The sequence below is a fragment of the Giraffa tippelskirchi genome, chromosome 8 (assembly GCF_054371585.1).
Source record: "Giraffa tippelskirchi isolate mGirTip1 chromosome 8, T2T-mGirTip1v1.2.pri, whole genome shotgun sequence".
Taxonomy (NCBI): Eukaryota; Metazoa; Chordata; class Mammalia; order Artiodactyla; family Giraffidae; genus Giraffa; species Giraffa tippelskirchi.
This window is the reverse complement of record NC_137282.1, coordinates 113,301,265-113,317,221: the sequence shown is the minus strand read 5'-3', so window position 1 is coordinate 113,317,221 and position 15,957 is coordinate 113,301,265. Positions and strand designations below refer to the sequence as shown.

Here is a 15,957-nt window from a genome sequence, read left to right as displayed (position 1 = left end):
TCTTCCCCACCCAGGGATCAAACCCAGGTCTCCCGCATTGTAGACAGACGCTTTACCATCTGAGCCACCTACACTGAACATGTGTGCAAATCCTTGGCAAGCATCAGAAATTCCTTGTTACCTTCTTCTTACTACCTTGGCTAATCCCTACTCCTCTTTCCAGGCTCAGCTCAAGCCTGGCTTGGGGTGGAAAAGTCACGAACAGTGGTCCAACCTACCTTCACACTGCATTCAGTGGCCTGCTCAAAGTCCGTCTTTTCACCAGCCTGTGAACTCCCTGTGGGTAGGTGTGTCTGATTCCTGTAACCCTCCAAACCTGGCACAGTCCACGTCATTCAGTAGATCCGTAGTTAAGAGCACTGGCCTTGAAAATCACACCAACAAAGATTGAATCTTGGCTTTGCTACTTAGTAGCTATGTGACCCTGAGCCAGATCCTTAACCTCCTTCCTGGGCCTCAGTTTCTTCACCTGCAAAGTGGGGCTCATAATTAAACGGCGTCATAGGTGTCGTGAGGTGTTCAAAACAAAACTCAAGCTTAAAGCTCATGACCCAGTGGCTACCACACAGAATTCTGAACAGAAACTTACTATTAAGTTCTCTATACATACTTGTTGCATAAGAAGATAAGGCTGTAAGTAACTACACTTTTCTTAAAAGGGCCACCTTCTTATCTGAAAACTTTGCCGAGCCCCTGATGACACGTCTCTAGCTCTGGGCTCCAGAGTGACTGACAGAGCAGGAGCCCTGCGGTCTCCCAGGGGAGGGCGGGGCGGAGTCCCGCGTGGTCACGTGGGGCCCGGGAGGCGGGCTTCTGCGCGCGCAGGTCCCGCGGCGAGGGTTGACACTTCCGGGTGGGACCCAAGTGCGGCGGCGGGCCCGGGGCTGGCGCTTCCCGCGGTAACCATGGCGTACACCGGCCTCACCGTCCCTCTCATCGTGATGAGCGTGTTCTGGGGCATCGTCGGCTTCCTGGTGCCCTGGTTCATCCCTAAGGGTCCCAACCGGGGGTAAGTGCGCCAGGCCTGCCTGGGGAGGGAAGCGCGGGTTCTCACCCGCCGGGGCGCGCGGGGAAAGGGGCGACGGCCCGGGTCGGAGACCTCGCCCGGGTGATCCCGCCCTCCAGTCAGGCCTCGGCCCCCCGCTCCCCAGCAGCCCCCCGACTTCCTTGTCGCGGCAGCCTCAGTGTCTACCAGCCTGAACTGAGGAGGGTGACCTCCGGCGGATCCTCCTTGGGAAGAAGCTTTAGGGGAATTTTTTCCCCTCACGTCCCTGTGTGGGGAGGGTGCCGTTGGGAATGGATGTATCCCTCCTCGAGGAGAAGTGGGGCTCGTCTCCAGACGGCTGTCGCCCCTTTAGCCCCGCTGCCTCGTTTGCCTAAACTTGAAAGGGACGGATCAAATAAATAAAACAAATTGACCTCTCTGCCTCACAGGCTGTCGCAGTTGCACAGGACACGCTTGTGCCGCAGCGCTGAGCCCAGGCCTTGCATCTAGTGGGCGCCAGGAGCTAGTTGGGGCTTGATCTGGAGCGAGATTAATTACCAAAGAGCAGGAGGTATTGTTTAGAAACCCCTGCGTCATAGCTTTCGAAGGGCGCTCCCGCACTTGTGTATGAGTGTAACAAGTTCTTAGAATGGTTAAGAAAGACTCCCCCCCCCCCCCCCGACTTCTTTGTTAAATGGAGCTTTATCTGTTTTGTAAGTAAACTTTTTTGTTTTGGTATGAAACAGTCTTATCTTCAAAGGAGCTTTGGAAACCCTCTTTCTGGTTCCTCTTTGCCTTTTAGTCATTTTTTCTCAGCGGCGAGATCATGTGGGGTGAAGCTTATTATGAATCACAGATTTTGGGGAACACCATCTCTTGTTTTATTTTTTGAAACTAATTGGTGACTTCACAGTGCTCTGCATGCATAGTAGGCATTCAATAAGGGGTTGTTGAGTGATCTATATTGCCTTTATTATAAGAAAGAAAATGCTCCTACTTAATAGTTTGTGACCTGAACCCCTTTTGCTCTCTGGAATAAACTTGTGTTAGACCCGTTCCTTTCATCTAGCTTACAAATAAATCATAATTTGTTTAAAAAGTAAAAATTGTAGGTGAATTTATCATCTGATTGCATTAGGTCCACCCATTCTGCTCCCCTCTGCTCCCCACCTCGGATGGCATCTTTCCAGCCTGAGAATTCTCAGGTTATGAAAACAATTTGTGTTAACCAAATTTAATTCCTTGGACTTGTTTCTCCTACTAGAGTTGGAGAACAGCAAAGTGCTCTTTTGTTGTGTTTCTGTCTTCAGCTGTTTTGTCATCCACTGTCTTTCCAGCCTTCATGCTCAGAAAGCGTTTATTAATGTGCTGGTAGTGTTGACCACTTCTTTCTTGAAGATCCCCATTTGGGGCCCACTGTGCCCAGCCTTGAGTCTTGATGCCATTGCTCTCACCCAGAGTAATGAAATGCCTCCTGTGGTCCATGGGCTACTCAGTTTGTAGTCCTAGTGTTACGATTCAGGTTTGACCTGCTAGTAATATATGTGTTATCTGGATTTAATTCACAGCCTCCACCCCAGTCCTTGTTATTTCCTGCTCTTGGCAGGATCAAACAGGTCTTAAAACACAAGGTGTCTCCTAGGAGTTACTGTATTACACCGAGAAACACTGCTCCCAGTTGGATGATCCCTATGACCTTGGATAATTTAACTTTTCCATGTTCCTATTTCCTCACTGTAAAATGGAAATATTAGTACTAAATTATTATTGGTTCTCTTTTACCTCCTGAAAAGACTGCAGAATTTTTTTTTTTTTTTACTACACGGAGGAGCTGAATTGCTTCAAGGACTATGGTGAATTTTTAATGCAGGAGAGCATTTCTGATTTGAAGGATTGAAAACATCTTCATTAAGGAGATAAGTAAAGGTGTTGTGTGAGAAGGAGAGAAAGGAGTTTTTGCTGTTAAATTTTCTTCTCTGAGATCCCTACATGTCAAAATGCAGAAACTTGGGTGATTAGGAGGATTTCAGGACCTTGTGAAACTGGGGGAAAATGGGGGCGCAAGGGAAAAAGGTCTTCTGACTGTGTGTGTAACCTAAAGCAAGCCCTTACTGTCATCTTTTCTGCACCTGAAAAAGGGCTGAATACAATGAAGTCTGTACCTGGAATGCTGGTTCCTCCCCGTTCCTATTCTTTATGATTTCCCACTCTCCTGTTTAGGAATCCAGAGATTCTTTAAAAACTTCAGGTGGGGGAGGGGATGGAGACGGAGCGCGGGGTATCCGTGTGCCAAGGGTTCACAGCTCCCGTTTTTTCAGACATAACATTGTTAAACATACAGAAAAAGAGAGTAGTTCAAGTGTTGTGTAACACCACCTAGATTCAACATTCAACATTCACCTAGATGTTAACATTCATCTTTGCTTTATGTTTGCTTTGTCTCTGAATCCAGGTGTGCATGCATACATACATAATTTTGCTGGACCATTTGAGGGTACATTGCAGTCATTGTGACACTTTACCCCTAAACACTTAAGCAGACCATAACTAAGAAAAAAAAACACATCAGAAACTGATATTTTCATGTTTTTTTTTGCCATGTCACACCTCTCAGCTTGCGAGATCTTAGTTCCCCAGCACACTGGGCACTCAGAGTCCTCACCGCTGACCAGCAGGGAATTCCCATGAGGAACCTTTTGCTCTCCAATGTCAAATGAATAGTACAAAGGGGCCTCAGCTGTTTCCATTTTCTGAGATGGTCTTTTGGGGAAGAGGAAGACTGAGGGAGGGATTCTGGGTTGGGGCAGGGGAATGGAAGGAGATGAACAGGAGCTTGGGATGGAGGATAAACAAACCTGATGTATTTGGGGACCCTAAGGGCACCCAGGTTCAGGAGTGAAATGTTGTTTGAAAGTAGAGGGGTGAGAATGATGAATGGAGAGAACTGATTACAAGTGAGAAGCTGGACTTGATTTTATAGATCTTCAAACATTTTTATTATGAAGCTATCAAAATTAGGTAGTGCAACCCTTAATGCCTATTTATGTATGTATTATATTATAAGCTTAATGTATAAGGTGGATATTTTGTTGAAGAATGTGCCTTCAGGATCTATCTGGAGTCTGACCAGTTCTCACGACCCATGCTGCTACCAGGCTGGTCCATTAGTGCAGCTCTCCTCTAACTGGTTTTTCTGCTTTTCCTTTTGTGTCCTCTTCCCAAGTCTGTTTTCACCCTGAGGAGAGATCCTATTACAGTTTGGATCAGATTTTGTCAGTGTTGTTAGTTGTTCAGTTGGATCGGATCGACTCTTTGCAACCCCATGGACTGTAGCCCCGGAGAAGGCAATGGCACCCCACTCCAGTACTGTTACCTGGAAAATCCCATGGACGGAGGAGCCTGGTAGACTACAGACCATGGGGTCGCTAAGAGTCGGACACAACTGAGTGACTTCATTTTCGCTTTTCCCTTTCATGCACTGGAGAAGGAAATGGCAACCCACTCCAGTATTCTTGCCTGGAGAATCCCAGGGACAGGGAAGCCTGGTGGGCTGCCATCTATAGGGTCGCACAGAGTTGGACACGACTGAAGCGACTTAGCAGCAGCAGCAGCAGCATACACACACACACACACACACAGGATTTCACACACACACACACACACACGATTTCTAAAGGATAAGTTAAACATCATCACATGTAGGAGTTGAGATATTTGCTCCCTTCCTTCTAGGAGATAGTCTTGCTTATTCTGTGGGGTATGGAGATGCCATATTTGGAAATCATTCTTACAGATGATGGGGGTGCCTTAAAGGTGTTAAGGGCTTTCTTGGTGGTCCAGTGGCTAAGACTGCATGTTTCCAATGCCGGCTACCCAGGTTCCATCCCTGGTCAGGGAACTAGATCCTGCATACTGCAGTTAAGACCCAAAGCAGCCAAAAAACAGAACTAATCCTTATCGGTTGGTGACTGCAGGTGCAGGGGCGGTATGAGCAAGAAGATGACAAATTTGAGGGATGGAAATGGCAGAGCTTTTCGAGAGTAGGAGATTTCAAAGGGGAGCCTTTAGAAAGAGAAAGGGAAAAGAATATCACAAGTTCAGTTTTTTTAAATGTCAGAGTTCAGCTGCTCAAAGATCCAGGTTTAACTGTTTTTCAGAAAGAAATGGAGATGGGGAGAGATCAAGGCTAAAAAGTATATTATCATTTCATTGCAGAGAATAGTACCAGATAGGGCAGTTACTTGGGTATCAAAGCTAACTACTGCTGCAGCCTTTTGTATTCAGTTATAGATGGGTTTGGAATAGAACTCTAAACTATGGCATCAGTACACACTCCCTTATATACAAATGTTAATGACTTATGTAGATTTCTGCTGAGTGCGCCACAGGGCACGCTGATGTCCACTGGTGTTTCAGCAGATCAGATCCGTTTTCCTAGGGTGCAGTCCTTCCCAGCTTGATCACCTGGGAAGGGAGCTTAAACCTCCTACGACGTTTGCATAGTTATCTGATGATTGCACTTTTTTTCCCCCCAGAGTTATCATCACTATGTTGGTGACCTGTTCAGTTTGCTGCTATCTCTTGTAAGTAGTTTGTTTCTAAAATAATAATCAGTTATTTCTGGTATTTATCATATGTGTGATTAAAAGTTAAGTAAGTGGTTATCAAGTTAAGTTTCATGGTTATCAAATTAAGTTTTGGCTATCAAGTTAAGTTTGGTAAAGTTAAGGTTATCAAGAAACTTAACCAAGTTAAGTTTTATGGTTATCATGAAACTTTATACTTTTGTTTCATTGGGGTTTGTTCTTGGTGTAACATCTAGAAATAGTAACTTAAGATTGGAAAGAAGTTGTTTTCCTATGTTCAGTATGTTACCTAAGAATTGTACAGATTCTCAGTTCTGGCAATGGTGTAATTTATTTGGCACTTATTTCAATCATAATTAGCTGGAAATTGTCATCATACTGCTTTAGATTTTACTTCCATGAAGTATTTGAGCCTATTCTTTTCACTTAAATATCATGTTATGAAGCCAGTAAAGCCATTCTTTATTATGACTTTTGTTTATCTCATGAATAGATGTTAAACTGGAATTATAATCAAGTAGAGAAAGGGTAATTTTTAAAAATAATTCACTATACACTATATCAAAGTATGGTAATAATTGGCTTCTGTTTGAATAGATTGTATCAACTGTTGAATGAAAGCTTTAGGATATATGAAGTCATTTCTCAACATATATTTTTGAAATACTGTTAGACATGGCAAAACAGCATTTGAAGTATTCTGGGTTTGTTTTTTTTTTTATAATTTTATTAATGTATTTATTTATTTATTCTTTCGGCCACACTGAGTAGCTTGTGGGATCTTAGTTCCCCGACCAGGGATTGAACCGAGCGGGGACTGAACCCGTGCCCCCTGTGTTGGGAGCTTGGAGTCTTAACCACTGAACTGCCAGGGATGTCCCTCTTTTTTTAAAATTGAGATATATTTCGCGTACCATAAAATTTATCCTTTTAGGGATTGCTTGTTTTAAAACCAGCAATTCTTTTTCGTAAAAGAGAGCTTGCTAGTTTCCTGAGACTTCCTTGTATGGAAAAGTATTGCTTATGGTCAGCTATTGTTTAGTGCTCACATATGGTGGGAAGCGGCATTCTAATCCTGTGACGAAAAGCCATGGTTCTCTGTGGCTCTGAATCTGAATTTCTAATATCCTGGGGCTTTTGCATTGAGGTTTTTCAAAGCAATTTGTGGGTAGGAGCCAATTCTAGTTGTTGCCATGCATCAAAATCTGCCCCTGTCAAAGAGTTAGATTACCATGAATTTTGGCTGTCTGGCCATTAGATTACTTGCTTAAGTGCAGCTTGAGGTGTTTAAAGCTGAATCATACAGCACGATAGAAGTGTGGCTGAGGATGATGTTTAACTGCCTTGACATGCGAGCTTAGATGATGAGACTTTGTGCAGTTGCCTTGTTTTAGTCTTTTCTTTTTAGAAAGGTGGAGAGGCTTTTTCAGGTCTTCCCTGAAAGACCTGAAGTGTGAAACATTTCACACTTCCCCAGAACGGAAGTCTGACAGGTAGTGAATAGAGGGCGTTCTTATTCTAGCTGTGTTTAGCTCTAAAGAGTAGATGAGAAGAAGTACTTGCATCAACAATTCCTCAGCTAAGTAGGGATGATTGAATACCAGCCTGTCCTACCAAATCAAATGTCCTCTAGAAATTCCAGCAAGGGGGCTCTTTATCAATCCAGGAGCCAAGGAGTGGTCCTGTGATTGAAAAAGCCTTGTTTTCATTCCTTTGATCTCTGCTGCATGAGCAGTAAGGTTGGTGGTGGGATCTTAAAAGAGAGAGAAAATTATTGTACAGAGGAATGACTTGAGATTAAACAAAGATGAGGCAAAAGTATTCTGTGACTTTCTGGTCCTCCACTATCTTTGAAATCTGGTTAGGTTTCTGGATATTCTCTTAAAACAGTCAGGAGACCTTTCCAATTAGTCTCATGCCTTGTGTCTTCATTTTCAACTATAAAATAAAATAACTGGACTTGGTTGGAAATTATGTTACTTTGAGTCTTAGTGACTTAGTTAAGAACTGATTGAGCCCTTACTTCTTGCTGTCTAGATTTTTTCCTTTGTCCCAGTGTGCTGGTGGCTGCTCTGTTGACAGTGGGTCAGTACTGTCATCAATGTATTAATAAAGGTAGTTAGTACACAGTGTTGCAACATTAAATGCTTCCGGAGGCCATTTTATGGGGAAATGAGCTGGGTGGTATAGACTTTACGCAATTTTTTTTAAGGTTCTTTTTTTTTTCAGTTTTACTTATTTTTGACTGTGCTCGGGCTTGTTGCTGTGAGGGCTTTTCTCTAGTTGTGAGGAGCAGAGTCTCCTCTCAGGTTGCAGTAAGTGGGCTTCTTGTTTCGATGGTTTGTCTAATTGGGGAGCTCAGGCTCTAGGTGCAAGGGCTTCGGGAGCTGTGGCAGGCAGGCTCAGTACTTGTGGCTCCGGGGCTCTAGAGCACTGGCTTGGTAGTTGTGGCCCACGGGCTTAGTTGCTCTGCGTTGTGTGAAATCTTCCCGGACCAGGGATTGCCTCTCTCTCCTGCATGGGCAGGCAATTCTTCACCACTGAGCCACCAGAGACGCCTCTGTGCAATTGTTTTTTCTTTTGTTTCTTTGAAAAAACTTGATCATTTATCCTATTGACAAGATACCTGCCTGAAACCTACAGATGGAATTCAAATTCCAAATATTTTACATACCTTATTCCACACAGGGGTGTAATTCTGTAATACATTTAATTTGAAATTCAAAGGAAACTTTACTGTTTGGCACTAGTACATATAGTTTCTTGAACATACCTCATTTATAGTGAGACATGCCCAAAGAAACTAGATTTCCTAAACAAAGTCACGTTTTGAAATAGTCATAGACTTTTGCATTGCCTTCTGCTTGTGGCATTCTTCCCTCTTTCCAGCTTGTTCTAGTCCAAGGTTAGATTCCATGCAGTGTACCTTGTTTGTGATCTGAATAAATCAGGATCTCTGCCAGAACAACCAGCTTGTGTTAACTAGTTCAGCAGAGGAAAACCTGAATGCTCTACATATGGTTCCCCCTCTGAGGCACAAGATCATTTTTGTTTCTTAAGCATACAGGCCTTTTAGTTACTATTCTATACCTTCTCTTGGTCTTAGATTAGTTGTTAGTTTGAGTTATGTTGTAGCTTACCCTGAGTCACAGAACTCACATCTTAAGAGTAAATTAGAAATTTAGTATTATATTATGAAGGTGCAAGCACTTGACTAATTGTAAATCTTAACCTGCAGAGTGATAGAGAAAAAGAAATGTTGACTATGAGACCAGAAGACCTTGATTCTGCTAGGTGGAATATTTGACCTGATTATGTTGTAGTACGGTTTGATGAATTTTTTAATATGATGCTATATGTGAAAACTTGTAATGAAGAATAACAAAAATGTATTATTTTCAGTGATTTTTAAAAATAACTTTATTTATGTATTTATTTTTGAAGGTGCTGGGTCTTCATTACTGTACGAGGGCTTGGTTGCAGCGGGTGGGGCTACTCTTCACTGAGGCTCGAGGGCTTCTCACTGCGGTGGCCTCTCTTGTTGCGGAGCACAGGCTCCAGGGTGCTATAATTGTGGATTTTTCTGTTCTCTTTAAAAGAAAGATCCTTGTTTGTTTCATATGTCTTAAAGTTCTGTTATTAGGAGCATGCATATATATGATTGTCATGTCTTCTGATGAATTAACATTTCTAACATTATCAGATATCTTTATCCTTGGTAATACTCCTTAACTCAGTTTTTACTTTGTCTTATTTATATCAATAATTGTACCACTTTTCCTGTGTTCATTATATCTGTGTCTTTGTATTTAGAACATGCCCTTTTGAAGACAGTATATGGCTTGGGTTTACTATTTCGTCTGTTCTGACTGTCTTTGTCTTTTGGCAAAGGGATATTCCTTATACAATTAATGTAACTAATGTAAGTAATATCAGTTCAGTTCAGTTCAGTAGCTCAGTCGTGTCCGACTCTTTGCTGCTGCTAAGTCACTTCAGTCATGTCCGACTCTGTGCGACCCTATAAACGGCAGCCCGCCAGGCTCCCCCGTCCCTAGGATTCTCCAGGCAAGAACACTGGAATGGGTTGCCGTTTCCTTCTCTAATGCGTGAAAGTGAATTCGCTCAGTTGTGTCGACTCGTTGCAACCCCATGAACCGGAGCACGCCAGGCCTCCCTGTCCATCACCAACTCCCGGAGTTTACCCAAACTCATGTCCATCGAGTCGGTGATGCCATCCAGCCATCTCGTCCTCTGTGTTCTCCTTCTCCTCCTGCTCCCAATCCTTCCCAGCATCAGGATCTTTTTCAGTGAGTCAACTCTTCGCATGAGGTGGCCAAAGTATTGGAGTTTCAGCTTCAACATCAGTCCTTCCAATGAACACCCAGGACTGATCTCCTTTAGGATGGACTGGTTAGATCTTCTTGCAGTCCAAGGGACTCTCAAGAGTCTTCTCCAACACCACAGTTCAAAAGCATCAATTCTTCAGCGCTCAGCTTTCTCCACAGTCCAACTCTCACATCCATACATGACTACTGGAAAAACCATAGCCTTGACTAGACGGACCTTTGTTGGCAAAGTCATGTCTCTGCTTTTTAATATGCTATCTAGGTTGGTCATAACTTTCCTTCCATGGAGTAAGCGTCTTTTAATTTCATGGCTGCAAACACCATCTGCAGTGATTTTGGAGCCCAGAAAAATAAAGTCTGCCACTGTTTCCACTGTTTCCCCATCCATTTCCCATGAAGTGATGGGACCTGGTGCCATGATCTTAGTTTTCTGAATGTTGAGCTTTAAGCCAACTTTTTGACTCTCCTCTTTCACTTTCATCAAGAGGCTCTTTAGTTCCTCTTCACCTTCTGCCATAAGGGTGGTGTCATCTGCATATCTGAGGTTGTTGATATTTCTCCTGGCAATCCTGATTCCAGCTTGTGCTTCCTCCAGCCCAGCGTTTCTCATGATGTACTCTGCATATAAGTTAAATAAGCAGGGTGACGATATATAGCCTTGACGTACTCCTTTTCCTATTTGGAACCAGTCTGTTGTTCCATGTCCAGTTCTAACTGTTGCTTCCTGACCTGCATACAGGTTTCTCAAGACGCAGGTCAGGTGGTCTGGTATTCCCATCTCTTTCAGAGTTTTCCACAGTTTATTGTGATCCACACAGTCAAAGGCTTTGGCATAGTCAATAAAGCAGAAATAGATGTTTTTCTGGAACTCTCTTGTAAGTAATATAATGTATCGATTATAGCTAGGTTTGGGTTCATTATTTTGTTCATTGTTTTCTATTTGGCTCAACTCATTTGTGTTCCTCTGTGCTATAAAAGCCTTACTTTGCGTTAATTGAGTAGTCTGAGTATTCTGTTTTAATTCCTTCAAGGGCATTTAGCTATTCTTTTGTATCCCCCCCCCTTTATTTTATGTATTTATTTTTATTTTTAAAATTTTTTCTGTGCTGGATCTTCATTGCAAGTAGACTTTCTCTAGTTGTGGCCTTGTGGGGGCTTCTCTTGTTGTGGAGCTCAGGGTTAATAGTTGTGGTGTGCAGGCTCTCTCTGGGCAGGCTCTCTAGTTACTGGATGTGGGATCTTAGTTCCTGGACCAGGGATCAAACCCATGTCCCTTGCTTTGGAAGGTGGATTCTTAACCACTGGGCCACCAGGGAAGTCCTCATTCTCATTTTTGAAGGATTTTTTTTTCTTTCAGACAATTTTAAAGGTGCTCTTCCATTATCTTCTGTCCTCCATTATTTCTGCCGAGAACTCAGGTGTAATTTGACTAATTGTTCCTTATGCATTCTTTGTGCTCTGAATGTTATCAAGATTTTCTCTTTATTTTTGCTTTTCAGCATAAATTCTGCTATGATGTGCATAGATGTGGTTTTGTTTGAATTTATTCTGATTGGATTTGCTGAGCTATTGGATCTTAACTGTTTTCCACCAAATTTGAGAAAATTTCAGTCTATATTCTTTTTTTTTTTCCTCTATTCATTCTCCTTCAGAGACTACAATTCCACCTATGTTTGACTTTCTTTTCAATTTTTTTCCTGTTTCTTCAGATTGGATAAGTTCTGTTGATTTTTCATTAGGTTCACTATTTCTTCTATCATCTACAACGTTATGGTAAACCCATCCAAATATTTTTCAGTTCATATATTAAACTTTTTTGTTCTAGAATTTTTATTTGGTTCTTTGTTAATGTTTTAACTTACTTTCTGAGATTCCCAACCTGTTCACTCTTTATAGCCAATTTGTCTTCTAAGTCTTTAAACATATTTATAATGCTGTTTTATTTTGTGTTTATTCTAGAACAATAAACGCCATTGTTACATGAGCTAGCATAGGAAGGAGGAGCGTTTATTTGCCTTTCTGCGCCCTGATTTCCCTCAGATAGAACTCTAGCTCCTTGCCCTCTAGCACACAGCCATTTGTAGGCCACATTTGGGCTTTCCGGGTAGCTCAGCTGGTAAAGAATCCACCTGCAATGCAAGAGACCCGGGTTCAATTCCTGGGTCAGGAAGAGCTGCTGGAGAAGGGATAGGCTACCCACTCCAGTAATCTTGGGCTTCCCTGGTGGCTCAGCTGGTAAAGAATCCACCCACAATGTGGGAGACCTGGGTTTGATCCCTGGGCTGGGAAGATCCCCTGGAGAAGGGAAAGGCTACCCACTCCAGTATTCTGGCCTGGGGAAGTCTATGGACTGTATAGTCCACGGGGTCGCAAAGAGTTGGACACGACTGAGCAACTTTCACTTTCACTTTATACTTTAGAGACATTACCTTTTGGAGGGGTGCACCTCATGTGCATTTGGCATGGGGAAGTTTCCTTACTAGGGATTGAACCCGTGCTCCCTGCTGTGGAAGCCCAGAGTCTTAACCACTGGACTGCCAGAGAAGTCAGAGAAACATTACCTTTTAACTGCAGCTTCTATATAATTTTGGACTCAGCTTCTGTTGATTCCTTTGTCCTTGACTGTTGATTACATTTCTTGGGGGTTTTTTGCCTGTGTATGTTTTAGTAAATGTTAGATATTGAATCTAGCTAGATATTTACTAAAGCTAGATATAGATCATTGGGAAAGACCCGATGCTGGGAAAGATTGAGGGCCAAAGGAGAAGGGAGCAACAGAGGATGAGATGGTTAGATAACATCACTGACTCAATGGACATGAATCCGAGCAAACTCTGGGAGATAGTGAAGGACAGGGGAGCCTGGTCGCAAAGAGTCGGACATGACTTAGCCACTGAGCAATAAGAAGATATTGTAGAATATAGACATTCTGGATTCTACTTAAATTATTAATTGATCACCTTAAACCCGTGGAAGGTTGGTTTTACACTTTGCTGAGGCAGATCTGTTTCAGTTTTGCCCTGAGAGTGAGTTCTCCATTCAGATGTGGCCCTCCTGGGGTTTCAGTGGAAAGTTGGAGGTGTTTCACGCCCCTCTAACATCAGAGCCCAGTCCTCTCTCCCTGTCACACAGCAGGAAGCTCTGCTGCCTTTTCGGCCCTCCGGTGTTTTCCACCAGCACGTGGCGTTGCATGCATGGTTCAGGGATGAGCCAAGGAGTTAATGGGAATGTAAACATGCTTTGGGCCCTTTGTGACATATCTTTTTTGAGGTTTCCCCTCTTAATTTCCAACTGCCCTGGCAGCTCTGAACTTATCTTTTGATACCTCAAGTCAAGAAGACTGCAGTTTTTTGCTTGAGCTTCGCATAGACTGGACCATGTCCTCTGGGGAAATGCTGTATAAAAGTTCCTTATTTCTTTCAAGGATTGAATCCCTTCAGACTCTACCTGCTTTGGACACTCTCTAGTACCATCAATTAGTTGTTTTCTTTGTATTTTGTTCAGAGTTTATAATTACTATATGTAGAATGAGTCCAATATAAGCTACTTATTACCAGAACCAGAACATTACCCACTGACTTTTTTTTATGTTTAAGTATTATAGTTTTTCATTTCTATAGAAGTTCTTTTTGCTGCTTTTATTATAGTTTGTTTTCCTTTCCTGTCTTCCCCTTTCTTTCCCCTCTTCCTTTCTTTTTCCCTGCATATATTTTAAGTGTATCTTATTTCTTAAAAAATAACAGACAGTTTATTTATAGTCTGTATCTGATAGTTTCATTATCTGAAGTCTTTGTAGGTTTGAATCTGCTTTTTGCTGTCTCTCACTCATGGTGCCTTGTTTCCATATGCATTTAGTTATATTTGACTGTCATATGTTCATTTTCCCTATAGATTTTTATTTGTTTTTTTGTTTTTTGGCTGCGCCTTGTGGCTTGCAAGATCTTAGTTCCCTTACCAGAACCTGGGCCCTTGGCAGTGAAAAAAGCATGGACTGTAACCACCAGACCACCAGGGAATTCCCTGTTTTCTCTAATTTTATTTGTATGACTTCTTTGAGGCCTCGTATGAATGTGGGCTCCTCCAAAAAGGATTTACATTGCTTCTACCAGGTGCATAAGGCGATCACCAGAGTGCCATTAAATTAAATTCTTGGTATATTCTTTTTTAAAACCATGGGTTTCCTTGGTGGCTCAGCAGTAAAGAATCCTTCTGCCAGTGCTGGAGATGCAGGTTCGATCCCTGGGTCAGGAAGATCCCCTGAAGAAGGAAATGGCAAACTGCTCCAGTATTGTTACCTGGGGAATCCCATAGACAGAGGAGCCTAGTGGGCTATACAGTCCAGGGGGTCACAAAAGAGTTGGACACAACTTAATGATTAAATAAACAAAAAACAACAAAGTATGAATTTGAATTGGCAAACTTTCATGAAGACTAATTCTCTGGGGCAGTGTTTTTCTCCCTCCTGGTTGGTATTGGTATCTGAGACAGTTGATTTTCCTAGCATTCCACTCGAGGGTGTTCTTTGATTTATCCTTGCCTTAAGACAGAAAGCATCCTTTGGGGGTTTTAGCTTTTTAGGGGGTATGTGTGAAACTTTTGTTAGACTTTCTACCTTGAATGGGCCCTGAGCTTTGTCAACCATTTTTCATGCCCTGTGAGGTCTGAAAACAGAAGTGCAAGTTAAGCTGGTTTAGTATATGCTCTCAAAGTATGGGAAGCAACCTGTGGTCACTTTATTTCCCTCTGAGTACTTGCCTTCACTTAGTTTTTTTGGTCTGAGGCTTGCTTACGTTTCTCTCATGGATGCATGTGAAGTATTAGGATGTCTTGACTTGTTGATATGGAAAGGAAATCTAGGTACCTGGCCCAGCATATTATTATGTACTCTATGAGAAAGTCTGTTTATCTTATTCTGACCAGATAATCTTTTCATTTATAATTTGGCAGATAAGAGAATTTGAACTGAAAGGCTTAGTATAGAAAGTATGGAAGTAAAAAGGAAAGATAATTCAAATTCAGAGCTGCCAAAAATATGGCATATTCCTATTTTGTACTGTAGTAGTGAAAGGGCCGTAGCAGAAATAGAGTTGGCTTCAGGCTAGTGGAAAGTAAGCTTGTACCTTCTCTTCTGGAGCTTGGGCTCCTCTTCCAGACTCCCATGACTGTGGAAGAATCAAGTTCTGTCTCCTTGGCTAGGTATCAGTTGGGGGCTGCCCTCAGCTCCTGGATGCCATCTACATTCCTTGCCCTTCCGTTGTCAGAACTAGCAAGAGAGAATCTTGCTTTCTGTCAGATCCTTCTCATCCTCTAGCAGTCTGGGTTCAGGAAGGAGGAAGAAACCATACAGTAGATTAAACACAGGAAGTTTAATGTAACTATACCCTGTGACAGAAGAGTAACTATAAGGGAGAAGGGAACTCCATATGGTACCTGAGGGCTCAGGGAGGACAAGGATGGGCACAGACAACTTGGGAAGGATCCAGACCTTGTTGGAGAAGGTATATTTCAGCCCACCAGATAGTGGAGAAGTTCATTGGTTTGGCCAGGCTGGAGTTGGCCTGGAGTTGCTGGGCAAACACTTGGCCATGCTCCAGAGTGCAGGCAGGAGAGTGGGCGTGAGATCAGTGACCTGGGTGTGTGTTGGGAATCCTTGCGACCCTATGAGCAGGAGGACCTTGAAGCACGTAGTCCAAGCAGGGGCTCTGGTTCCTTGTTGAGAGGGCTGCAGAAAGGTTATTTCCGGGCATCGCCTCTACCTCGAAGAATGACCGTGTTCTGGGCTGGAGCCTGTGCAGGTTCCGCCAAGCGTCCTCACACCCACTCCCCCAGCTTCTACCCCTTGCCTGCTGTGCCCCTCCAGCTCCCTCTGCTGAGAAAGCTTGACATCATGCTCACTTTAAAGGAGAAAATGGACTTCATTTGTTTACTGCAGAGCTCTTATAACAGGGTGCATTACAGGATGACTGGCAATGGATTAGTTAAGTGGTACATGCGCTCCAGATGGCCCTGGGCAGGATGAGTCCTACCTCTTTTAGGAGCT

At 42.9% G+C, this 15,957-nt stretch overlaps 1 protein-coding gene across 1 annotated transcript in view; it reads left to right on the top strand.

Moving 5' to 3' along the window:
* Nucleotides 1–830: 830 nt before the first annotated feature.
* The window catches only part of ATP6V0E1 (ATPase H+ transporting V0 subunit e1), a 29,110-nt gene continuing 13,983 nt past the window's right edge, over nucleotides 831–15,957 (top strand). The window contains exons 1-2 of the mRNA XM_081520518.1: nucleotides 831–1,009; nucleotides 5,521–5,568. Coding sequence (XP_081376644.1) covers nucleotides 906–1,009; nucleotides 5,521–5,568 — 152 coding nt within the window. The 5' untranslated portion in view covers nucleotides 831–905. The remainder of the gene's footprint in view (nucleotides 1,010–5,520; nucleotides 5,569–15,957) is intronic.